The 26,267-nt window shown below is 35.3% G+C and overlaps 1 protein-coding gene across 12 annotated transcripts in view; it reads right to left on the bottom strand.

The window, feature by feature from the left end:
• LOC121406326 (CUGBP Elav-like family member 1) overlaps nucleotides 1–26,044 on the bottom strand; it is a 42,649-nt gene extending 16,605 nt beyond the window's left edge. For 2 of the 12 annotated variants that reach the window (XM_041597341.1, XM_041597350.1), the window contains exons 1-8: nucleotides 25,965–26,031; nucleotides 20,161–20,310; nucleotides 19,435–19,514; nucleotides 16,510–16,695; nucleotides 15,466–15,574; nucleotides 12,557–12,751; nucleotides 7,247–7,363; nucleotides 2,704–2,760 (exon numbers count right to left, since the gene is read on the bottom strand). In XM_041597341.1, the coding sequence (XP_041453275.1) occupies nucleotides 2,704–2,760; nucleotides 7,247–7,363; nucleotides 12,557–12,751; nucleotides 15,466–15,574; nucleotides 16,510–16,695; nucleotides 19,435–19,514; nucleotides 20,161–20,310; nucleotides 25,965–26,016 (946 nt within the window). In that variant the 5' untranslated portion in view covers nucleotides 26,017–26,031. Of the gene's footprint in view, nucleotides 1–2,703; nucleotides 2,761–7,246; nucleotides 7,364–12,556; nucleotides 12,752–15,465; nucleotides 15,575–16,509; nucleotides 16,696–19,434; nucleotides 19,515–20,160; nucleotides 20,311–25,964 lie in introns of all 12 variants that reach the window. The other 10 variants (XM_041597347.1, XM_041597352.1, XM_041597351.1 and 7 more) reach the window with 8 other exon arrangements.
• Between the last annotated feature and the right edge of the window lie 223 nt (nucleotides 26,045–26,267).

Here is a 26,267-nt window from a genome sequence, read left to right as displayed (position 1 = left end):
ATGACAGCATTGGTCAGATCATGCCAAGAGGACGCGCACTACTGCGTATTGATTGCGCGTTACATATCATGTACGCGTCGGCATTTAAGTGCGACCTAAGTCAAACTTAAATCTTTGTGAAACACCCCCCTGGTGGGTGTTTCATAAAGCTGTTCGTAAGTTAAGAGCGACTTTAAGAACGACTGGTGATCCCTTGTGATGGTAAATGAAATATTCATTGGCGATGGTTTAGCGCGAAAGATCGGTTCACCAGTCGCTCTGAAAGTCGCTCTTATCTCACGAACAGCTTTATGAAACGGCCCCCTGGTTTGGAAGCCAACGTATTAATAACCTTATTTGCCTATATAATCAAATAGCACCCCCCCCAAAAAAAAAGTGAACACAAGAAATGGTGGAAGCACAACACACAAAGAGAGTGCAACAAAATGAAGAAATAAATACTGAAGATAATGTGAAGAAATAAAAAAAATGAATGACAATACAAAATTATATCAAACATAACAAAACCATACAATCATATTTAAATCATGAATAGAAAAGAGTAGAAAAAACACACTGGAATATTGGATAAAGATTTGGGAACAAGGCCCTGTTACATGAGTGATACAATGGATTGTATGATCAAATTTAATTGCAAGTCAATGACAAACTGTGTACAAAGAGTATTATTAATTTAGAATCGATCGCATTGCTTTATGCAAACAGGGCCCTCAAATAAGAAGGTTGAGGGATTGCAAAGAAATTTTAAAAGGGAGAATGATAAATGGGGTAACATAAGAAAATTCTATGAAAATTTGATAAGGAAAAACGCCGACATCCATCATAATCTGTTTTGACTAAAAGCAGCATGCTATTTTATTAACAAACATATACATAATCCTATACACAACTAGATGAAGAACTATGACACCGGTGGCTTTTCATACTTGTAATTGATCAATCGCAACCCATTATGGGACATGGCCTAAATGTATATGCAGAAAACTCTCAATTCACTTTCTTGGTGATTAAGTTTGAACTGAAACCATTTGACAGCTAGATATTAACGTTTAACTTTGCATAATCAAAATTTGATTAAAGCTGTGATGATTTAAGGGGCTTTCACAAATGCTCTTTCCATCGTTTGCGATCATTTGGTCACAAAATATGTTGTCGCAATGGTTGTAAGCAGTCGCATCAATAGTTGTGAAAGGGGGTTAACGTACCTATAACCAGAAAATGTTTGGCAAATTCTTATTCATACTCCAAGTGAATGTCAACTTCTCATATCTACTTTGAAATTGTCATTGTATATATTTTTCCAATTACAATTATCATTGAAAATCAAAATCTTCACATACTGTACACCAGTATTCAATTCAGCACCCATATTGAATTAAAAAAAATTATTTGGTATTAGGCTTGGATAGGAAATCTACTCAAATTGTATTCAATTCCATTATGGGCAAATTACTTTTGAAGGCCAATTTCAAACCAAATTTATTACCATAAGCACAGTGGTACACTCTGCATGTAATTGAAGTAACATACTTAAAGCATCGTATCAAAATTTGGGAAAAAAATTCTGCGCAGCTCAGGTGATTAACTATGCCTTTATCTGTCAAACGAATCTTTGCGAGAGAAGTGTCCAATGTAAAAAAAAGTAATTCATAAAATGAATATAAAAAATGTAATTGAAATAAAATTAAATTAGCTGACTTGAGTATTGAATACCGGCCCTGATGTCATGATAGTGTATCCAAGGGGTGAAGGGTGAAAGGTGATACCACAAAAAGGATGCAAAATGCAGTAGTCAAATTAAATTTGAAAGGTGCGCAAGATGCTTGAGAAACTTTAACAGAATGGTTTGATGACAGCTATAGTGAAAATTAGATGAATAATAGGGAACAACCGAAATGGAGAAAGAATAACACTGATATGATAACATTAAATACAGTGGTAGTGTGGATGATGATGAGGTGGTGGTGGTGGTGATGATGGTGATGATGATCATGATGATGATGGTGGTGATGATGATGATGATGGTGGTGGTGGTCATGATGATGATGATGATGATGATATGGTGGTGGTGATGATGATGATGGTGATGATGATGATGGCAATGATGATGATAGTTGTGGTGGTGGATGCTGCTGATGGTGATGCTGCTTATGAAGATGAGTAAGAAAACTGGGACAAGACCTTGTCTTGGGGTACATGTACTAGCTATATAATAACAAGGTGCAATATGATAATCAATCACGCAATAAGAAGATGAAGAGGAATCAATAGCTGCATTATATTAAAGCAAAATAAAAGAGCCTAAGGAACTGACACAAAGTTTTGAATGGACAAAATAACAATAATTGATATAAAATACAAGACAAAAAATACAAACATAGAACAGAATTGAATGAAAATGGATAAATACTGCCAGGTAACTCACTAAAACTTGTACTCTACTTTCTAAAAAGTGCGTTTTTGTTCTTTACCCGTCCTAACCCTAAAGAGTCCATGAATGAATAATCGAAGAAACTTTAGAGGTTTATGAGCATTTTGGTACTTTCAACAAAAATATAAATAAAGTTAATCACAAGCACGTGCACGTATGTGGGTGCTGAAACTTTTAATGGGGAAAATTAAACACATTAAAAGCAGACAAAATGCAACATAACAATAAAAGCACACACACTCAACAAACGAAAAAATGATTTTGATTAAAACCTTTTGGAACGCCTCTGAAGCCAGCTAACGATGGATTCGAGCCCATTCCAGATGGACCTGCTCCGAGCGATTGCCGTTAGAATTTGTTTTTCGATTTTTTTTTTTTAGGTTTGCCAGCGAAAGGAATTTAAAAGGGGAACAAGAGGGAGAAAAAGAACGGGGAAAAGAAAAACACAAACAAGACATCATGAATGAATAGTTGATTTTTTCAGCAAGTACTAATGACATTTACACATTTGAGATGTTGGTTTATTGCGTAATCAATGTTGCAATGTATTAGTACCAATGTTACTAAGACGATTGATTTATTCTAGCAGTTAGTTCCATCTCAAGATGCATTGTTGTTACAATTACCAAGTCATCATATTTTGTTGTCTACTGATTATAGAATGATGCTATCAAGCTAAGAATGGGTTAGACGATTTACGTGAGGCTCCCGCATTCAATAAGAAACATATTCATGCAATTAAGTACTAAAACCCTTGTCTCCCATATGTCTTATACACAATTCAGCCTTATGTCATATCAACTGGGTTCATTGAAAATAAAAGCCATTTCGAAGGATGATTGTTTTCAACATTGACAAATCAAATCTAAATCATGCATTCATGTAATTTTCTTACTTTTTGGTATCTAATCTATATGGATTCATGTTCCCAATTAGCCACCACTTAAACAATGGCCCCAAAATATTCATCAATAGTTCATTTGTGCACTTGCATATATTCATGTTTTTTACAATTACATTCAATATAATACTTATACGTTTCTAAGATATCAACTCTTCTTTCAGTCCCTTCATACAACACAGGAGGCATATGAAGGATCCCCATTTTAAAAAAAATCTTTGACATGTACCAATGATTCTTAGAGTTCGAACCACTACACCACGACCCTTCCCCAAAATATAATACAAAGGCAAGGCTGAATATAAAGATTATCATGGCAAAAATAAGTTCAATTTATGGCCTGGTCACACCGCCCGAGCATCGTTGGAGCGGTAGGGAAAAAGGGTCGAATTTCACTTTCAAAATTGGGGGAAAAATCTAAATCAAAAATCGAAAAAAAAAAAAAAAACAAATCGAAATCGAAAATGGTGAACGGTAGCGAGCGGTGATGATTTTTTTTCTCTCGCCGCTCCACGACCGCTCCAACAACACTCGGGCGGTGTGACCATGCCTTAATAGATGAGCAAGTAAATTGTTTCCATGGAAACGTGATCATACTCTCTCATGCTTACAACCTGCTAATAAATGAAATGAATTAGTACATTATGATGTCACATGCCATCGCAACGTTAAGATGAGGGAAATTTGTAATATATATTACAGAACACGAAATGCAACAAGGTAGTATATTGCATGATGATACAATTAAGAATGGCACGCATTACATGCATTTTAGCAAGGAAGATTATCTAGGATGTGGAACTAGCAACGAAGCAAGTAGCAGAGGACGAAATCATACAAGAAAAAAATATGATGTACCATATAATACAAAACAATGAGGTTTATATTGAACAAATATGATCTTGATGTCCGTCTATAATATTAATAAAAAGCTGAAATGGACAGTGTGAAAGAAATTTCTGTTCCTGGTAACTCCCACAGGATCTCGGCAGGACAGCATTTTGCTGGTAAACGCCAAGCTGGTTTATAACCAATTACCTATGAAACATTTTACGTCTAGGTTTATCAGCCAGACACTTTGTAGTGTTGCTTCTTTTCTTAGATTAGATAGAAACTAAAATTGACTTCAATTTTTTTGGAGGGGGGGGGGGGTGGGGATGGATTCTACTTAATATGCATAATTTTTCAAAAGATCCTTCATTTTTGAAACATTGATTTTTCTTTCATTAATTTGAATATCATAATACATGGCTCAAATAAAATACTAACAAGTTGCCATAAAAACTGATAACAAATTGTTTCTTTTATAATTGGAAACTGAAGAAATCATCATTGATCTAAGAAATAATCTTCCCAGATTAACAAAAGCCAGGGTAATTATGCTGCATATACTGTAGAGCGCTTAGAGACTTCTGACAAAGTAAGTATTAAGGGTTATATAAGCAAGTATAATTATTATTAACTATGAAAATCATGAAAGCATATCACTTAAACTATAATCTTATTTTTGAATTTTGGTATCCCTAGCACAGAATGAGAATGTCAATGGTGGTGATGACAATAACACTGAAATATTGAAATAGCATAACATATCAAAATTCAACTATTACTGCATTGGAAGAAGGGTCATTACTTGACGATTATTATAAGCACTACACAGTGAACATAATATTACAAAGGGACATGCAAATTAGCTATGAAGGCATTCCAACATGCACCATAGTGTAGAACAAGATTCAATATTGTGTGAACATCAAAAAAATGTTACTGCAAAGGATAAATAAAACATGCATTAGCATTATGAATACATCACTTTTTTAAAAGAACAATAACATTACGTACTACAAATAAAATATCTTATTTGTCCTTGTAGCGATAAAAATATTTCATTAAAACTTCTAAATTTATAGATTTTGAATTAGTTTTCAGATAAAAAGCTGCAGCATATATATTTTCCTTTTATTTTTCCTTTTTTTAAAATATAATCTTAGAGCATTTTTAGAGCAGAGGCAATTGTTTGAATAAGCAATATATAAACAAAAACAATATAGACTACTTAATACAATGAATTATCAAAACAAAATAAGGGGAAATAAATGACAAAATTATATCCATAAAACAAAAGTACATACATATATAGGCCAGAAGTACAAAGAGACAAGTTGATAACAGACACACAAACACACATATGGATGGCAAAGAAACAAGTACAAACAAGTACAAACAGACACAAACGTAAAAGCCCAAGAAAGATATTCTAGGGTATCATGTAAAAAATATGTTGAAAACTGAAGCAAGATAACAAAAGTACATAAACATACATGAACATCAAGAGTAAAAATGTGACCGTATTGCAACAGAAACACAGAGAGAGAGGAGCAAGAACATCTATGCATACACACACAAACATGTACAAACTAAGAGCACTTGACAGAAAAAAGTACGGAAGAAAATTGAAGAACGTATACCCTGCTCAGAAGCCAGATATATTTAAATATATATTCAACAAATACTTGACAAGTTGACATATACAACTTGTAAGAACATTGTACAAAAGACAAACATAAACCCCCCTCCCCCTCCAAAAAACAAAAAAAAAAAAGTGTTTGTTTGCGGATTCGTTTGTAGCCAACAATTTAGGCCATTTATGAATACACAAAAAAAAAACATACAACCCATATGAAATAATGACACAAAGAGACAAACAAGAGAGGATACAAAGAGAAAACCAAAGAGAAGATACCCATGTTAATTTGCCTGCCACTCCCCCCCCCCCCCCCCTCCCCACTGATTATGAGTTTTATTATTCCTTTTTTGCCTTTTCTTAGCATTATGTCTATTTTTCTTTGTAAATTGTGTAAGTCCTTTCCCTTTGCTACATGTATGGTAATCAGGGAAATAGAACCTGATAGGGCAAGGGCTTTCTGTCTTTCCCCCATATCTGCCATACAGCGGAGATCATTGCTTTTTACCATATCTTCATGACTACTTATACTATATTCTTGTCAATATCTGTTCTGTTGTATAAGAATTTTATTTATGTATTTTTGTGTATTTTCAAAGAGAAGTCAAAAGAATGAATTTGAATATTTTGTAGTATGACAGTATACAAATACCCTTTTTACACAGGATTTTCTTAACCCCGGACTATCGCTAACCCCGTACTGTCCTTAACCCCGTACTATTTTTTTTCCTTTTTCACACATGCCAAATTGTTATTGCTAACCCTGGATAAGGAATGCTTGCTTTTTACACACGAAACTCGCTAACCCCGGACTAGTGGTTTTTGTCGATCATTCGTAGTACAAGTACTTCACTCGTACACTTTTTACACACGCTAAAATTTCCTTAACCCCGTACTATAGGTGGGGCTAAATTGCTATTTAGCCCCACCTATAGTACGGGGTTAAGCTTAGCCAACTTTCGTTTTACACTAGCGATCTTAACCCCGTACTATCGCTCTTAGCACCGCAATTGCTGGGATAACCCTGCTTTTTTGCAGGGCCAAATAATCCCGTACTAAAGGTGGGGTTAGCCCACTTTGCAAAAATGCTGTGTAAAAAGAAAGTGGGCTAAGCTTAACCCCGTACTATAGGTGGGGCTAAATGGCAATTTAGCCCCACCTATAGTACGGGGTTAAGGAAATTTTAGCCTGTGTAAAAAGGGAAGAAACATACACACACTGCAGAAAAGAAACACACAAAAAATGCAACAAACAGTAAAACGATGAGACAAAGAGACAAAAATGTTAAAGAGAAAAGACAAACAGATGTCAAATAAATGAATCTGAATTAGTAGATTCTGTAGTATGACAACATACAAACATACACACTACTGCATAACAAAAAACAAACACGACAAACAAAAGAACGAGACGAAGAGACAAGAAAGGTTAAAGAGAAAAGACAAGACACCTGTGTTGGTCTGCAGATTCTGTTGTAGGCCGCTGTGAAGGCCAGTTAACCCTGCCACGAGAGAATTGGTATTGGCGGTCGGGGTGATGGTCGACGACGCGGTCGAGGCCGTTCCGCCTGTTAAAAAGACGAGAGAGATAACTAGACAACACACACAAACGACAACGGTAACAATCAACAAAGCGATTGTGACATCGTAAGACAAGGTACAAGGGTTGGACGTGGTGATTAAACGTGCTATCAGGGAAGATATCTCCAATGTTCACTTCTTATTCTAAGAGTGATGTGTATCTGATGACCTGGGGCCTGTAACACAAAGCTTAGCAATGATCGTAGAACATTTTTCTACGATTGATTGCATTGACTACAATGTACAATCAATCGTAAAAATCAAGTGTACGAGTAATCGCTATGCTTTGTGTTACAGAGCCCTGATTATTATTTTTATTCTTTATAATCTTCAACCATAAATTCAACCTTCTTGTGGTTCCTTTCAGAATGGCAATTATAATAATAACATTTGAAAACATAGGATGAGATCTGTATATTTTGCCCATATTCGATGTGTATGCCCAGTTCAGAAATTGTTATGAGATATTGGATTTGCACCAGATTTTCATTTTTTAATATTAAATCAAAGGAAAAGTAAATAGTGCAAAGGATAGGAAGGGATACAATTACACTCTAGGTTTGGTAGAACAAATTCATTCTTGACAAAAACAAAATAACATGTACACATGAAAAATACGGACATATTGTTTCAATATCTTTGCACATGGGATAGCTAACGATTCTACATCACATACAAACATGCAAGCTATACACATGTCAGTACAGAAATAAAAAGGACATCTTTACATTGGGATCTCGGAGAGACAACCATTAATACTTGAGTATGACAAAATCTGCACATGTTATGCATGAAATAGGGAATGCGCGTATTTGTGGGTGTGGGTGAATCTTGAACACATATTTCCTTGCAAATAGTGGGGGGTCTGGAGCTGAGACTATGGCGATGCAATATTGAATGCACAGAGAAAATGGCAAATACTCGAATTTGGTTAATATACATTTAGGCACATGTACACGACGCCTTTATAAGTGTGCAATCAACGTTTTTGGTCATAACATGGTAGAGCACGATATTGCTTACACTATACATATATATATTCACAAGGAAAGTTAAATATTGCATATGAACACTTCCACATTTAGCCCCCCCCTTCAACAAGTCACTAGTCTGCAGGCATAGACCCTTTTGATTTTGCAGTTCACATAATGAATAATGCAGGGTCTGAAGTAGCGAGACTAGATTCACTATATACTGTGGCTGGCTGACATAGACAGTTTGGAATCTAGCCTTCCCTCTGATCAAGGTATGATTGGTTAAAGTGTTAAATTTGAGTCTGGGCTGGCTGACTACCCCCCTCCCTCTGGTTACACTTCATAATTCCGAAGGTTCGTAATACCGAAGGTTCTTTATTCCGAAGGTTCGTAATTCCGAAACACGTAAATTGCCTATACCTCGATGTTCGTTAATCCGAAAACATAAAAGGGTTTGTTAATCCAAAACGAAAGGTTCGATGTTCCGAAGGTTCGTTAATCCAAAAACGAAATAAGGTTCGTTGCTCCGAAGGTTCGTTAGTCCGAAAACGAAATAAGGTTCGTTAATCATTTCATTTTCGGACTAATGAACCTTCAAAATAACGAACCTTCGAAATTACGAACCTTATTTCGTTTTTGGATTAACAAACCTTCGGAATTACGAACCTTCGGAAATACAAACCTTCAAAATAACCTAACCTTTGAAATAACGAAGCATCGGAATTACGAATGTATGCGCCTCCCTCCTCCTCTTCGCTTATCTTACTTATCATTTGATAATGTAACACAATACGGAGCACATGAATGCCATTGTATATAGTCATTTCATTAAATGATTGCATTCATCAGTGAAAACTAGTAACAGTAGCATGTATAACATTGTACAAGAACATAATGGTCATTACAATATATGTACCGACACACATCAATACACAGAGGGGAAAATGGGCTTGAAAAAAATAATGACCCTTAAGAAAAATCATCAAAAAATATCCCAAGGGTGTTAAGTCAATTGTTACCATGGCGATTAGTAATGATACAATGATGAGAGGCCATGATGTAGTGACAAATGAGCTCGTTATGATGAAACAATGGAGTGTAATGAAAAAGTGGACAAACATCAAAGACAATGTGTGTATGCGCATATTATCTCCTACAGCAACATAGTTTCTTTTATGAATAGAATGGATGGGGAAAGGACGGTGTTAGGAGAGAGTAAGAATCTATTAATGCCCTTTCACACATTAACGTTAATCTGCCTCAAACTACCATAATAGCCAGCACGGTAACAACTATCCGTAAGAATTACTACTGGGGACCGTTTCATCAACATTTTTGTCCGACAAGTTGTCAGATCTGACATCTTTCCTTGATTCTGATTGGCTGAGAGGCACTGTTACTATAGCAACTGTCGGATAAAATGGGACTTGTCGGATAAAACGTCCGACAAGTCCTTTCATGAAACGCTCGCCAGAACTGTATTTATCTATATCTTATCCATGGAAGGTTAAATATCTAATGATTACTGATGTTTCCAAGTTATTTTAAAAAGTGGGGCCAATTCATAAATGTACAAGCATCTGTGCTTCCTTTGATCCCTTCCCGTGTAACATATCTTATATTATGTCATGTCAATGATTTGTACATTCTGGGAATAGAACATTTTTAAGTGGTAGATAGCACAAAATAAATGCCTATCATTACTTGGATGAGGCTGTCATGTTCAATAATTGGTGCATTATTTCATGCGTGAATGATTAAATTCTAGGTGTGAATGGGGTACGATGTCATGCGCTGAAATGTCAAGAGGGATGGAAGTGGCATGTCCTTCATAGCGAAGAATGCATAGGGAAACCATCGCCTACTGGAACCGGATAGTTCCTTTACAAAGCCTATGGGTGTCTTAAAAATCAGTAGTCAACCGGTTAACCCATTCCTTACTGGAACCATGTAGCTCCTGTACAGAGCCTATGAGAATTCTAGCACTTGGTAGTCAGTGGGTTAAGAATAACTGCAGGCGAGACGGTGCAATGCTTGCTTTGGTATGAAAAGACAGCAGAATTTGAAAATATGTTTTGATAAACAGGATGATAATAATAATGTAATATTTTACCCAGAGAAGCCACTTCAGTTCTGAAAACTGTTCTACCAGCGGGCCCTGCTCTTAACATGATGTTATTATTACCCCAGATTTAGCACTAACTTAAGATTACTAACGATAATGAAGTGCACTCACAACACATTTGGTCTAATCCAACTTGGTCTGATTTTTTAAAAATATTATATGGCAACTTGGTTTGATTTGACTTTGTATTAACTGACTTGTCCCAATACATTTCGGTCTACGATCCATCTCGGTCGAATCCAACCTGGTCTCATCCAACTTTGTAAAATCCCACTCGGCTAATCCATTTTGATCTAATCTAACATGGGTAATCAAGATGTGTCTTATCCTCACCTGGGGCCCGTTGCAGAAAGAGTTGCAATCAATCGCAACTCTAAAAAAAAATCATGCGCAACTTGATTTTCAACCAATCAACAAACAGCGCGCATTTGGGACTTGCGATTGATTTGTTGGATTGCTTTTAAAAGCAACACTTTCTGCAACAGGCCCTTGGTCTTGTTAATCTTAGCATATCCCACTTGGTCTAACCAGTCCTGTTCTTATCCAATGTTGTTGAATCCAACTTGGGGTCATCGTAATTTGTCTTCTCCCTCTTGGCTTCAAAACAATTCTTTTATAAACAGAGTTCTTTTAACCCTTTGTGCACTGATGTTGCTCACATTCATACAATTAAATTCAACAATCATAATAAGTTTTCTCCCCACCTTCAAATTTGGTAAGCTTATTAAAGGCAATAGTTCTTGGATAACATCTATATAACAATAATAAATATTGATGGTGCAATAGGGAAATCTTGAAGAAAAGAACATGGAAACAATTGTGTCATGATAATTCCTCCCAAATTAATTCAGCATGCAAAGATTTAATAGACAAATTGAATGTAGTGGTACTATTACCTGACTGACATTAAACTAAATAAGGCAAAGTAGTGGGATTAAATGGACTATTTGATAATAAAGAAATGGGGGGGTACAATGATTGAAAAGCCATGAATGGCAAAAGAAATAAGAGAGAGGTAAAGCAAGAGACAGAAATATCTGCACATACAAGTAAGGGACAAGGCAAGCTATTGAAACAGTTAATTTGCAGCTGACGACAGACATAATATTATTTTTAATGAGCATGAGCAAATGTACCGTGGGTGTTATATGAACACATGGGTTTTCCATTGCAGGAATTGATATGGACCAAAGTGAGAGAGTGTCACGTATAGAGAAATGCTTGAGGTGTGTTGATATATTTAAGACTGAAAAGAACGGTGAGATACATTATTGGGACTAGAGGATAGGTCGAATGGGAGGGCTTGCTATTGAGATATGATGGTATCTCGAATTAGAGAATGAACACATTGTGTTATGAAATGTGTAATATGATAGAACAAGAAATGGTTTGTTGCAGAATGAAGATGTACTGTAGGAACTGGTGAATGGATGGGTGGATGGATGGATGGGTGAATGAATGGTTGGTTGGTTGGATGGATGGGTGGGTGGGTAGATGAATGCAAAAATGATTGGATGGATGTACGAATGGATAACATATTGATACATTACATGTATACATGCAGGAATAAATATATGGAGTATGAATGGTTGTAAAACATGCAAGAATAACATGTTTATATATACACATGCAAGAATTCTGAGAATTGATGAAAGATAAAGTAACAGAAACAGTCAACAAAGATGAAAAAACAAACCAAATCAATGCTTAGATGATGAACCTACATAATATGTCACCACTGTTAACTACTTTTTGGAACTCCCTTCCAAACAAAAAAAAAATAAAGTGATGGAAAATCACCCAAAACTAGATACTACCTGCCTCAAAGGTACACTGTCTTGATTTCTCTTGTCAAATACAGTGACATATATCTCCAAGACTATATCCCAAGGGATGGTTGCATACAAATTGTCTACCACAAAGGACACCATTGAGTTGTGCAACCTCACTGGACAGGCTTCCTGCCCAAGGCCGCCATTTTTCCTTTGGGTGCCTATTAGGAAGACATGGGTTTGAAGAAGGTACATATATACCACCTGCTAATGTGACTACCAATAATCCTTGACCCCGTTTATACCAACCTGTTGATCCGGGTGTGACCCCCATAATGCTGTTCCCTTGTGCCGCTGCTAGTAACGCTTGGCTCTGTGCTAACGCATTCTGGCTCTGGCCACCCGTACTGTTCTGCTGCTGGTTGACCGCCGACGCTAACGCCGCTAGTTGGGGCATCGTCAATGCCGCCGTTTGACCTACAGGGGAAGATGAATATTCATGACCTGGCATGAATATTAAAAACAGAAGAGATGGTGGTTGGTCACGAGAGAGGTGCAAAGGGTGGAAGGATAGGGATACCAATGATGAGAGGTCAAAGGTCAAAGGGATTCAAAAGTGCAAAGTGTTAAGGGTTACAAATGTCAAAGGTCAATGACAAAGGTTATCAAAGGTTTAAAATTTCAATGGTAAATTGTTTATGATATCAAAGGGCAATAGATATTGGACAAGCAAGCATCTTTCCAAATGTCAATAGTTAACGATCATTGGGGAGGTCGGAGTTAAAGGTCAATGTTGTCAAAGATCATGGCTAAAACATGTCAAAGGTCAAAAGGTGTCAAGAGGCAAAGATTGAACCTAGATTGGTAGAAATGTAGTATTTTTCAGTGATTTAACTTAAAGAGTTAGTAGTGGTAACAGGGTAAGTGGAAAGTGCAAATGATTAAGGATTTCAAGGGTCAAATGCATCAAAGGTCAATGAGGTGCAAATGATAAGGTCATCAAAGGTCACAGAGTGTCAGGGTGTTTATCAATGATTTTCAACCAACATCTGATGATTTGGTGACCATAGTGCAATGACCAGAAAGCTAAGAAAATGCTCAAGAAACAGAATACTTTGTGAAAGTAATCATCCATGTACTAAATCAGATAAAAGTGAAGGGCCCTGCTTTAAAACTAATTGCTTTACACACAATATTTGTTCTTGGCCAATTAAATGAACTTGTAGCAACTTAATTTAAAACTTCACGAAAGATCTCAGGGCCCAGGGCCCTGTCTTACAAAGAGTTGCATTTGATCCAATCGACCACAGCTATGGAAAGCCAACAACGCCACCATCTAAACTCCATGTTTGTTCAAAACGTTTTCTTGATATGATGTACATTCATACATTAATCATTTTTCTTGAAAATTCGATGTGCTTCTCTTTGTTTACAACAGACATTGTGCAAATTTCCTGTAGAACAAAAATATGACATTGATGGATTTCAATATAGCCAAGGTTGATCGAATCAATCATAAATCTTCGTAAGACGGGGCCCTGATATGCCGAGATTGTGATGGGTTTGATAATGATTTATGACTATGGAAAGTCAGCAACACTAGTATCTACAATATTTATATCTGTTCAAAGATTATAAATATTTCTTTTTACACCAATCACATGCTACTTTTTCCTCTCTTTTTTTGTTCCCACAATTTACCTTTCGTAACTTATCCCGAGAATTGTTGAACCATTCATACTTCTTCTGCGATCAGTACGATTTGCCACAACATCCTCCACTACCCCTTTGGCATGTAAGAACTGTCCCAAAGGTACACTGTGCATATAATTCCTACTACTGCCCTCAATGAAGGGTATTATTTTATACTATCTTACCAGGTATTATTATTATTATTTATATACTGCGCTTTTCCCAGAATGGCCCAAAGCGCTTACAAGAAGAAAAAGAGATTGTTACAACTACATAAATACAAATGAAAACGTACAATCCTAAAAATCTGGATTGGAAAAGAGAAAGGTTTTAAGTCCCTTTTTAAATGAAGCAACAGATGGTGATTGTCTAAGAGTAAAAGGTAAGCGATTCCAATATTTTGAAGCGGTTATGGTAAAAGTCCTATCTCCAGCCAGTTTCTTAGTGATTTTATATGTGAGACGGAATGGGTCACTGGAGGCTCGTACATTCCTGCGAGGGGTGTATAGGGTCAAACAATCACGCAGATATAAAGGTGCCTGCTTATTGAGAGACTTAAAAACTAACAAAAGTAACTTAAAAACTATACGATGTCGTATGGGAAGCCAGTGTAACGATTCAAGGAGTGGTTTAGAGAAGTGAAATCTTGTTACTTGATAAATTATTCGAGCTGCCCAATTTTGAAGCCTTTGAATGCGATCTACTTGAGTAACGGGAATGTTAGAGAGAAGACCATTGCAGTAATCTAAACGGGACAGAACTAGAGAACGAATAGGATTGTTACAGGCCAATTGAGTAATATATCTTCTAATTCGAGAAATATTCCTTAAATGAAAAGTTACAGTAGTGCATATTTGAGAAACACGGTCCACCATTGACATTTCTCTATCAAAAATTACACCAAGATTTTTAACAGTAACTGAAGGGCTTATGGATATATCGCCGACTGTTAACTTCAGATCTGGCAGATTGCGTAGACTGTGTGGAGAAGCCGCTATGAAGAGTTGTAGATTAGCAAGGTATTATTTTATACTATCTTACCAGGTAGTTGTAGATTGGCAAGGTATTATTTTATACTATCTTACCAGGTAGTTGTAGATTGGCAAGGTATTATTTTATACTATCTTACCAGCTAGTTGTAGATTGGCAAGGTATTATTTTATACTATCTTACCAGGTAGTTGTAGATTGGCAAGGTATTATTTTATACTATCTTACCAGGTAGTTGTAGATTGGCAAGGTATTATTTTATACTATCTTACCTGGTAGTTGTAAATTGGCAAGGTATTATTTTATACTACCTTACCAGGTAGTTGTAGATTGGCAAGGTATTATTTTCATACTATCTTACCTGGTAGTTGTAAATTGGCAAGGTATTATTTTATACTACCTTACCTGGTAGTTGTAGATTGGCAAGGTATTATTTTATACTACCTTACCTGGTAGTTGTAGATTGGTTAGGTATTATTTTATACTATCTTACCAGGTAGTTGTAGATTGGCAAGGTATTATATCATACTATCTTACCTGGTAGTTGTAGATTGGCAAGGTTTGACACGTTTCCCATGTTACCCCCTGTTCCGCCTCCACCACCAGCTGCTGCTGCTTGTTGCGCTAACTGCAAGAATGCATTCTGCTTTGATCACATGGGGGGGAGGGACACAACAAAAGACAAAAAGGGGGATAGGAATAAAACCAAAATACTCTGGTGAACATGTGACATTTTGATTCTGTATTTTGCCTTGCATGCACACACAGGAATCATTCATGCACAGTCCTACAGTTACAGTAAAATCATTTGTATTGGCCGATGAGGATGATATGCTTGAAAGCTTGATCCTCATTGGTCAACGCTTGGGAATTCCCCTTGATATTAGATTTGGGGGTTTCCCTCAATGGAGAAAATTTTTAAGGGGCTTCCCCTCAAAAGAAGCAGTCAGGATGCATGATCGGGCAATGCTAATTTTGAATGAGCTAAGTACATACATTTTAAAATCGTGATTTTTATTATCAATATTACTCAAAGATCTTACACAATTTGATTTCTTTTTTAATCTAGTTAATCTTAGAATTTTAGCTGTTACTTTTGCAAATGTGTCATTTTTACCCTTAAAAAGACAATTTTTACTCACAAATCGAGGCCTCATAAGCTTAACATGGACTATTTATAAATATCACTAGTTAGATTTGACAAACTGTTACTATTCAACAATCCTTTTCACCCCTAAATGACCCGTCATTATTAAAAAACACAATATATATTATCCAAGTCTCCCTGGCAATCTGAGATATAAAGTTAAATAAAAAAATATATAAAAAAACAAAGGAGAAATGGGAAAAATACAGAGCCGAACTCTACTCTTTCTGTAAATTTTCCTTTTCACCCCTTAATGACCTGTCATTATTAAAAACACAATATATATTACCCAAGTCTCCCTGGCAATCTGAGATATAAAGTAAAATTTATATAAATATAAAAAACAAAGGAGAAATGGGAAAAATACAGAGCCGAACTCTACTCTTTCTGTAAATTTTCTCCATTTCTCATTTTTTTCGAGGGTCAACACTTACAAATAAGTATGGATTGTTGAGCCCTGAACCTTGTTGCTGCTGTTGTTGATTATTCATACCACCACCTAAACACGCCATTTGTAATAGATTGTTGTAGCACATTTGTTGTGCCATTTGTTGTAGCTTCTTCTGTTCCTTCTCTTTCTGTGTGTCTGCGAACTTAACTACCAACTTTGACGTACAACCCTGTTAAAAGAAAGATAGATTCAAGAATATTGTTACATATTTTTTAGAAAAAAAAAGCATAATGATTACATAAAATTTTCATCAATAAGAATAACGTTGAGCTCATGTTCTTTCCTGATTAATATTCACTCGAAATAAATTTTGCTCCGGTGACAATTTCTCCACTACAATGTCCACACACGAATCAAATAACTAACTTCAACATCTTAGACGAAATGAAGCCCGGATCAATTGTCACTGGAGCAAATTTTGTGTCAACCCCAAAGGAGATAACATTTTTACATCTTAAACAAAAACATTTTAATTAGTTTCTTTCTTCTGTACAATGAAACATTTTTCATTCCCAGGTAAAAAGTGGACGAGTATATTACTAATTTAGAGCAACCAAGATTTGCATTGGACATACAAGTCGTAATTTGGCTCAAAATTAAGAAAATGGCAGCATTTTCAGAGAGAGCAGCAAAATTATATTAAGAAATAAAGGAGTATCACATACAAAAAAGGGCTGGGATTGCTTAAAGATCAATGAAAGTAGTTGCAGTAACACTGATTTCAGCGCCTTGAGCACATAATCAATGTGGATTTGGCGCTTTAAAAATACTCTATAAATAAAAAAAAAATTAATTTCCCGAGAAAGTCTAAAACCAGGCTGAATTGTCACTATATCATCGAGGATCTAGATCTGGTACAGTTACATAAATTGAACTTTGTGAAATCTACATGTATGCTGAAAAATGTTCACACTGAAGATCACCAACACAGATAAGCACACGTGGGACAGTGTATTATTATTGCTTTGAATGTCAGCCCGATGCTCGACCCGAATCATTTGGCACATATTAATCATACAGATAGACACTTTGGTGGTCATTTTATTGGATTATGTTCAAACTTATATTGAAATTGTTACCACAATTGGCATTTATCTTTATATTACATATTTTTCTGTCCGAATAAAAAAAATAGTTGAGAGTTTATTAACTGGCAAAACTCTCTCCCTTCTTGTACAAATGCATTCTTTATTCTTCTCATATCTGGAAACATTTTCAAATTAAGTTATCCTCTTAGATGTTCCAGATATCCTTCAGAATTTTATCTTATTTTTTTTTCTTTATTTGTACAATAATCTAAAGGTCAGTCCAACAGACACGAGACTTAATTTTAAAAAAGATCATAAAATTGGTGAAGGTTGAGATGACATTTAACGAGGCACTCAAATTAGCTGCAAATGAAAATGCGTTCATTATTATATCTTTTCTCCTGATTCGTCTTGGTTTTCATCCACAGTACTCAAAGACTCTTGAAAGTTAAATGCCAAAAGTCGGTAGGACAAAAAAGATGCAACTCATGGTCGGTCGATGTGTTATAATCAATGACGATGTCTGAAGCATCTATTGAGTTTAAGTTAGATAAAAGATAAAAGAAGTAACATTTTCAGCTAACGTGAGATTGATCACAATGCATTATTGGAAGTTTATTATTGGATTCCAGCTGCCAAGACGTTTCAAGGTTATTCGAAGACCTTCAGACAATTCAATGGATAATCTTTAAAGTGAGGATTGCATTATGTTTGTGAAAGATTGATAATTTTCATCTATTTATTTATGCTATTTATTTAAATTTCAGCCTAGCATATTCCTTTTCGAGGAAGAAATGGAAGAAGGCAGACCTTTAGGGAAAATATGAAAGGTTAAAGGGAAATGGAATGAATAGGGGAAGTGGGGAAGGGAAAAGGAAAATGGGAAGCGGGTGAGGGAATATGAAAGGGGACACGGGAAGCGGGAAGGGGGAGGAAAATTGGAAAAGGGGGAGGAGGGAAAAGGGGGAGATGGACAGGAGGAAAAGTGGATGGAGAAAGGTGAAAATAGTATACATACTTAAAGGTCAAGTCCACCTCAGAAAAATGTTGATTTGAATCAATAGAGAAAAATCAGACAAGCACAATGCTGAAAATTTCATCAAAATCGAATGTAAAATAAGAAAGTTATGGCATTTTAAAGTTTCGCATATTTTCAACAAAATAGTTATATGAACGAGCCAGTTACATCCAAATGAGACAGTTGATGATGTCACTCACTCACTATTTCTTTTGTTTTTATTGTTTGAATTATACAATATTTCAATTTTTACGAATTTGACGATTAGGACCTCCTCGCCTGAAGCACAAAATGTTAAAATAATGGAATTCCACATGTTCAGGGAGGAATGAAACTTCATTTCACATGACAATGACGAGAAAATAACAATATTTCATATTTCATATAATAAAATACAAAAGAAATAGTAAGTGAGTGATGTCATCAACTCTCTCATTTGGATGTAACTGGCTCGTTCATATAACTATTTTGTTGAAAATAAGCGAAACTTTAAAATGCCATAACTTTCTTATTTTACATCCGATTTTGATGAAATTTTCAGCATTGTGCTTGTCTGATTTTTCTCTTTTTATTCAAATCAAGTTTTTGTTGGGGTGGACTTGTCCTTTAAAATCTACAATGTGCTGCCCAAATTGTCTGTTTTTTTCAAATATGTATTATTAATTTTTGCAACTGATACAAATATTTGTTTATATTTGGTATACAATTTGTTTTTGTTTGATGGAAGTGAAATAGATCAATTTGAATTTTAATGGGAAATAAATAGGAAAAGGGAAATAGAAGGAAGGGAGTGAAGGCTTTAGGAAAGGAGGAAAGCGATAGAGGTAGGGGGGGGGGGCAAAGAGATGAGAGGTATACTTACATCCATTATTCTAGATTGGTGCATAGATCTTATTGCATTAAGGGCCATCTGTCTTGTGGCAAATGTTACAAAGGCACATCCTACAAAAATACAAAGGATCAAGAAGAGAAAAATCAGTCAAAAAATGAGCTCACTAAAATTCAATCCATAAAAAAATCAAACTTTCTTGAATGTTTTTTAAACCTGAAATGCTTGAAAGATGTATCCTCACAGAACAGCATTAATTTCCCATTCAGAATACTTTAAAAACAATGCAAATAAGAGTCTTCACTCAAAAAGAAACAAATAAATCAAACCAAGCAGTGAGTTGGGTTGATTGAAGAGAAAATTGGATTTGTTAAAAATGACTGAATAGCCAACAATGACATCTTTAGTGATTGAGCTTCCAATTATGATCAATATTTATGATTCTAGCTTAAAAAGTCACATGGACGCACACCGAGTCAAAAAGATCGCTAATACCCCGGTCACATTTGCTCTACGGCGGCCGTATGTCCAGCCGAAAACAACCGTTTTAACCTTTTTTGTACTAGCTAAATATAGGTGGTTTGAATGAAAATGAATGAAACGGTTGCTTTCAACTTGCCGTACGGCCGCCATAGTGCAAATGTGACCGAGGTATAAACACATTGACTAGAATCCTGTCCACCACACATTTGTGTCCTCCTATATGCGACATTCATTGATTGAACAAAAAAATGTTGATAAGAATCCTGTCCTACAAACCTTTGTGTCCTCCCATCTGATCTCTTAATATGTGACACTCTTCGATTGAACCGAACGCCGAGAACATTATCCTGACGTCGCTCTCGTCGCATTTCTTGGACAGCATACCGACAAACAGTTTCCTTTCTTCAACTGCAAGAGAATTCAAACCTGGAAATGTGAACGATCCCCTCCCTCATTCAGGGGTTCTAAAACAATCACAAGCTTTCAGAGGCACAGCTTAAAGACTCTACAACCAGACGGTATCTACCCCCTTCCCCCTTTTCCCAGCACAGTCCTGTGCCCCGCAATACAAAGCTTAGCAATCGTCGTTACATATCTTTTCAATCAATTGCATTGACTACAATGTACAATCAATCTGTAGAATATTTTATAATCGATTGCATTGATTACAATGTAGGCCTACAATCAATCTTGCGATTGAAGCATATGATCAATCGCTATACTTTGTGCTACGGGGCCCAGGGGGGGGGGCACTTCATAAAGCTGTTCTTAAAGGGGAAGTTCACCCTGAAGAAAACTTTGTTGTGAAAATAGCAGAAAAAATAGTAAAAAAAATTGGTGAAGGTTTGAGGAAAATCCGTTAAAGAGTAAGAAAGTTATTAGAGTTCAAAATTTTGGATTTGTGACGTCATAAACGAGCAGCTGCCCCATGTGTTATGTAATATAAAATGTATGAATTTCAAATTTTGTATGGTTCCTGATGACTTAATTTTGTTTTCTTTTCATGATCGGGTATGAAACGATTTGTCTATTGATATACAAAAGTTAAAGTGAAAACCATTTTCAATTTTCTGAGAAAATGACATTTCATTGATATTTTACCATTCGCTATGTAGGAATGCTGCTCGCATATGACGTCACAAATCAACTAATTGAAATTCTAATAACTTTTTAATTATTTGATGATTTTTTCTCAAACCTTCGGCAATATTTTTTATTATTTTTTCTGCTATTTTTACAATAAACTTTTTGTCAGGGTGAACTTCCCCTTTAAGTTATCCAACACTTTGTCCCATATTCTGAAGTCGGGTTAAACATAAACCATGGTCTAAATCTGTGCTAAAGTTCTGGGAAGCCAAATGTTTCAAAATTTTGTTTACATTGAATGCTTCACATGTTTACTGTGCTCTTTGCTAATTCTTTAATGGTAAAGACAACCGTCATACTTCTTAATTCCAGGCAGTTTATACTGTCTTGAGAGTCAAGTGAGCTAATACATTGAACCTCTTCTGTTATAGATTTATGTAACAACTGGCTTTCCATAGTTAAACCACAACTTAAAACCAGAGTTGAAATTAAACCCGACTTCAGAATACGGGCCTTTAAGTTTACCCACGACTGGTGACCCTTCCTTAAACTACATGATATACGCTATGTCACTGTCTTGGCACCTAAGAACATGTTCCAGTCATACAGGTGCAACTTTACATACAGCTTTGAATGGTCTCCCCATCTCAGGATGTCAAAGGCATATATGTATAGATTTATTAACAAATGGAATCTATTAGATTCTGCGTAATTTAGAGAAAGACACCTGTTTTGCTTTGTAGAAATGCTTTGTTATTTTTCTTTTCTCTTTTGTTGTTGTTTAAATAGTTTTTTTTAAAAAGTAACTTATTCATCATTCTATAATGATGCTATGCTTGATTATGAAATAATGTGTTACTGACAGCTCTGTATATGTATGACATGGTTATACCAAATAAAAATGTTTAAAAAATGCTCAATCTAAATCAGAATACATGCAGGGCGCGACAAACCCGCTTGCCCGATTGCCCGGGGCAAGTGAAAATGACGTGCGGGCAAGCACCTCTCAAAGTCAATTGCCCGATCGGGCAAGTGGTTGTTGCGTCTTTTTATTCTGTACCGTACCTCGTTTTTCCACAAATCATCCAAAATCCACACTCAAAATCATGAATAAGCCTTAAAAAATAGGAGTAGCGCCGTTTCAAATTCCGAAATTGCGTTATTTTTTCTGTACCACGTATTTCCATACATGGTACGGTGTGGTACCAGGTATGAAAAAAATCAACGCAATGGCCGGGAAACAGTTGAATGTAGTATAGGGGTCCATTATGACTACCACCATGTGCAATTTCTAATGCACATTTTCCACCTTCCGATATCACAATTCTGTGATAAAATAATTAGAACTACACAGGAAATAAATCACAGAGTCTAGTAACTTCGCATTGGTGAGTTGTCATGTCATTCGGCTTTGCTTTTCAAAACGGCCTATTAACATCCAAAATAACTTGCCGTATTTGTTAATTATAACTTAAAATTAATTTGTTTCCCTTTTTGAGGGGATGAGGTAAATATCAGACAATAAATCATCAAACAAAGCTCCATCTATTTTACAAGGCCGGCGGGAGGCTCACACACGTGCGCATACTAGCTAGCCAGTCTGAGCTCTGTCTCTCTGCCAGAGCTCTGGGGTACAATTCGCTCAGTAAAGGCCACAATGATGGTGATTTTCTGTTTCAGACAGAGTTTACATTTCGGGTATATTATTCAAAACTTCCAATAAAGTTTGATGATTTCTTCATTGTCATGTATATTTAAGTTATTAATGAATACATTCTCACCAAATTTAGACTCCCCCATAGAGAAATGCAATTTTCGTAGAAGTCTGCGTTTTCAAAGAACTTAAGGAAAAGTTAGGGTATGTGGGCCTTTATTACACGGCCGAGTACAGGTTATTGTACTGGAATAGGCGAAGTAGAAATTAGATATTGAATTCATTTATATCAAAGTTCAACTCACAGTCACACCCACACAAACACACGCGCACACACACACCACACACACCCAAGATTCTAAGCATAGTGAAAAAAAAATACTTAAAAATCATACAATATTAAACAATGTTACTAATAATTCATTAATAAGTGAACAGGTATTATTTAAAAAATTGGGCAAGCAGTTTTTTCTATCGGGCAAGCAAATTTTTTCATCACTTGCCCAACAGGGCAAGTGACGAAAAAAAAATTTGTAGAGGCCTGATACATGTACAATCTAAATTTGAAGGATAAAAAAATCCAGTGCGAGTCTTAATAGCAACCAGTCGATTATCAGCTTTAGATATGAACCTAGTGGATTTGGACTTCTGAGCTAAAAGATTTTAATCTAAATAATTTGAGATTTTAAAAAGAAATCCTTTGATTGAAATGAATTCCATGATAATCGCAATCATATTGTTGTAATTCCTGGATTTTTTTTAATTAGAAGGCAGTCCAAAATCTCTAGGAGTTTTAGGTTGCATAAGATTTACAAGATGCCCAAAATGGATACTGTGAATAATTTAATATTTGCTCATTAATAGTTTCTTCAAATGCAATCCTGCGGTGTTTGGCATTTCCCATTTGTGTAGATAGAACAATGGTCAGATAATTTAAACTTGCATTTGTTCACATCTACATGTAGAAGAGAATTACCAATGCAAATACATTCTTCATTAATTATCCACATTAAAATGTTAGCATATAAAGACCACTTACTCTTACAAAGTTACAATTTTTAACAAATTGTTTTTAGAAACCAATTTACCACAATAACACATTAACATATACTATTTTATATGATTGTTAACATAGTTGATGAAAAAATATCCAAGTATGGGTATATTATATGCTACACAATTCAAAAGAATTTTTTCCAAATGAATGGAATAAGTCCATCGGAAAACATTTTTAAAAAGAATTAATGAGACTTCTCAATTCTCCACATATTTTGATTTGAAGGAAGACTGCCAATGGAATAGAAGATAATTTTGACAAGAGTTTACAAATTTTCATAACATCCAATCAATTTCAAAATGAAGAAAATAACTATTATGGGCTTGGTGATAACTTCTTTCAATGTTTTTTCCATGAATAAGTTGAACACAAATGGAATTTATGCAACTTCGCTATGGGATATCTTACTTGATATTGATCAGTAAGAATGGTCTGTACAAAATTCTTGACAACCAAATAAAGAATGAAAGATAGAAATAAAGATATGAGAAATCCTATGAATGTATCGCAATAGACACTTTGAACATGAACAGCTTCAGGTGTTCTTACTAGAAAAAAAAATTGACTGATAAATTTGAAGAGTTGTTTGCAGTTAGAATGCCTATCAGCAAACACTCTAGTCTAGACGTAGAATTAATCTCCTTTCATTCTATAATCATCTTCATGATCTCATCACCACCAGAAGGCATAGATGTCTTTCAAGACTTTTTTCCGATTTTTTTTTCCTCTTTCACTTTAACCAACCAAATTTGAACTGCGGAGAGTACAAAAGGGTGGTGATTTTTAATACAATGATTAAACGATAGTAATAATATGGAGATGAAAAGTTGTATCCTGTCGAGTGTATATACAGTGCTCATCAAAAGAATAATAACATAAAAGTTGACTCATTGAATAATTCTATAAGTGTAAATACTTGCTTCCTTAAAGAATTATCATATTGAAAAAATACATTCCATATACTCATGTTAATCATGTAACACAACATAGATATTTAAATAATTAGTAACCATATACAACTAGATTGAACAAAATACAGCAGTGTTAAAAATATATTTTTGAAAAGTGGGGCTGGGGTTGATGTTAGAATTCACTTCAATTACTTTAAGCTTATTAAATTTATACTATATTTATATAACATTACTCATTGTTCATGAGAAGTGACTTATTATTCTAATATTACTGATTTCATGAGAAGTGACTTATTATTCTAATATCACCGATTTCATTAGAAGTGACTTATTATTCTAAAATTACCCATTGTTCACGAGAAATAGAATTCACTTCAATTACTTTAAGCTTATTGAATTTATACTACATTTATATAACATAACTCATTGTTCATGAGAATTGATTTATTCTTCTAATATTACTGATTGTTCACTAGAAGTAACTTATTATTCTGATATTACCAATTGTTAATGAGAGGAGACTTATTATTCTAATATTACCTATTGTTCGCGAGAAATTACTTATTATTCTACCTAGTATGATCTAATCCTGAACTTAGATGTTCTGGTTATCAAATCTTCTTCTTACAATCTTGTTGTTCTCGAAACTCCTTCAATATCTTTTAAAGCCATTATTTGAAGAAACCTTAGATATATTACCGCTTAACCAGGATAAAATAGTCTTGATTAAATAATTCGAGGAGAGATTTATTTCATCTCCATTTCTTCTATCTAACACTTTATCTGCCCTCACAAAACTGCTTTCAAAATGGTGATGATGCGGATTAGGGGAGGGGGGGGGGGTTACAATTTTCAGCACATAGCATATTCATTAAATGTACATTTTAGATGCAATTCATTATCAGCCTTGGTACCAAATTTACATTTTGGGATGAGAACTGAGTAAATGGTAGAAACTTATGTTTGGTATCTAACATATCATCCATCAATTAGCCTTACTTATTCCAACTGTGATTAGATTTGGCACTGATAAGTAAATAAGTTAATTTATTTATGTATAAGTAAAGCAAATTAAATAGATTTTTTGGCCCAACCCAAGATGGTTGGGTGGTGTTATATGTTTATGAAGTTTTCAGAAACGTATATAGCTTATATAGCAATATGCATAAATTTTATCCACAAGTGAGCTATACAAATTTGAACTGGCATTAGAATTGACATTTGTTTAGTAAAGGTAAGTAGAAATGGACTTTTGGCCCAAGATAGGAAGGATGGTGGGGGTGGTGTACTAGGTTTGGGAACGTTTGAGAAACGTCGGATTCAGCATCGTGTGAACACTGCTCCTATCCAATCTAGCCCCACCACCACTTACCATTGTGCCTACCTTCACAATCTGCTGGCTTCATTTGAATTGGATGCCTCATCTGTGATCGGACGAATATGAGAAGGAATGGCAGGGGGATGGACAGAAGGACGAAAGAGAGAAGGAAAAACAGACATAACGAGACAGGGAATAGAAAAATAAGGAAATAGCAAAAAGGAATGGAAGAATATGAGATGGGACATGGGGGATGGATAGAAGGAAAGAAAGAAGAGAACAAGAAGGAAGGTGTAATGAGGGGGGGGGGGGGTGGAGAAAAAAAAACAGAATAAAAGATTAAAAATACAAGTCCAC

Source organism: Lytechinus variegatus, chromosome 19 (genome assembly GCF_018143015.1).
Source record: "Lytechinus variegatus isolate NC3 chromosome 19, Lvar_3.0, whole genome shotgun sequence".
NCBI classification, from domain to species: Eukaryota; Metazoa; Echinodermata; class Echinoidea; order Temnopleuroida; family Toxopneustidae; genus Lytechinus; species Lytechinus variegatus.
The sequence above is the reverse complement of the archived record's forward strand: the minus strand, read 5'-3'. Positions and strand labels throughout refer to the sequence as shown.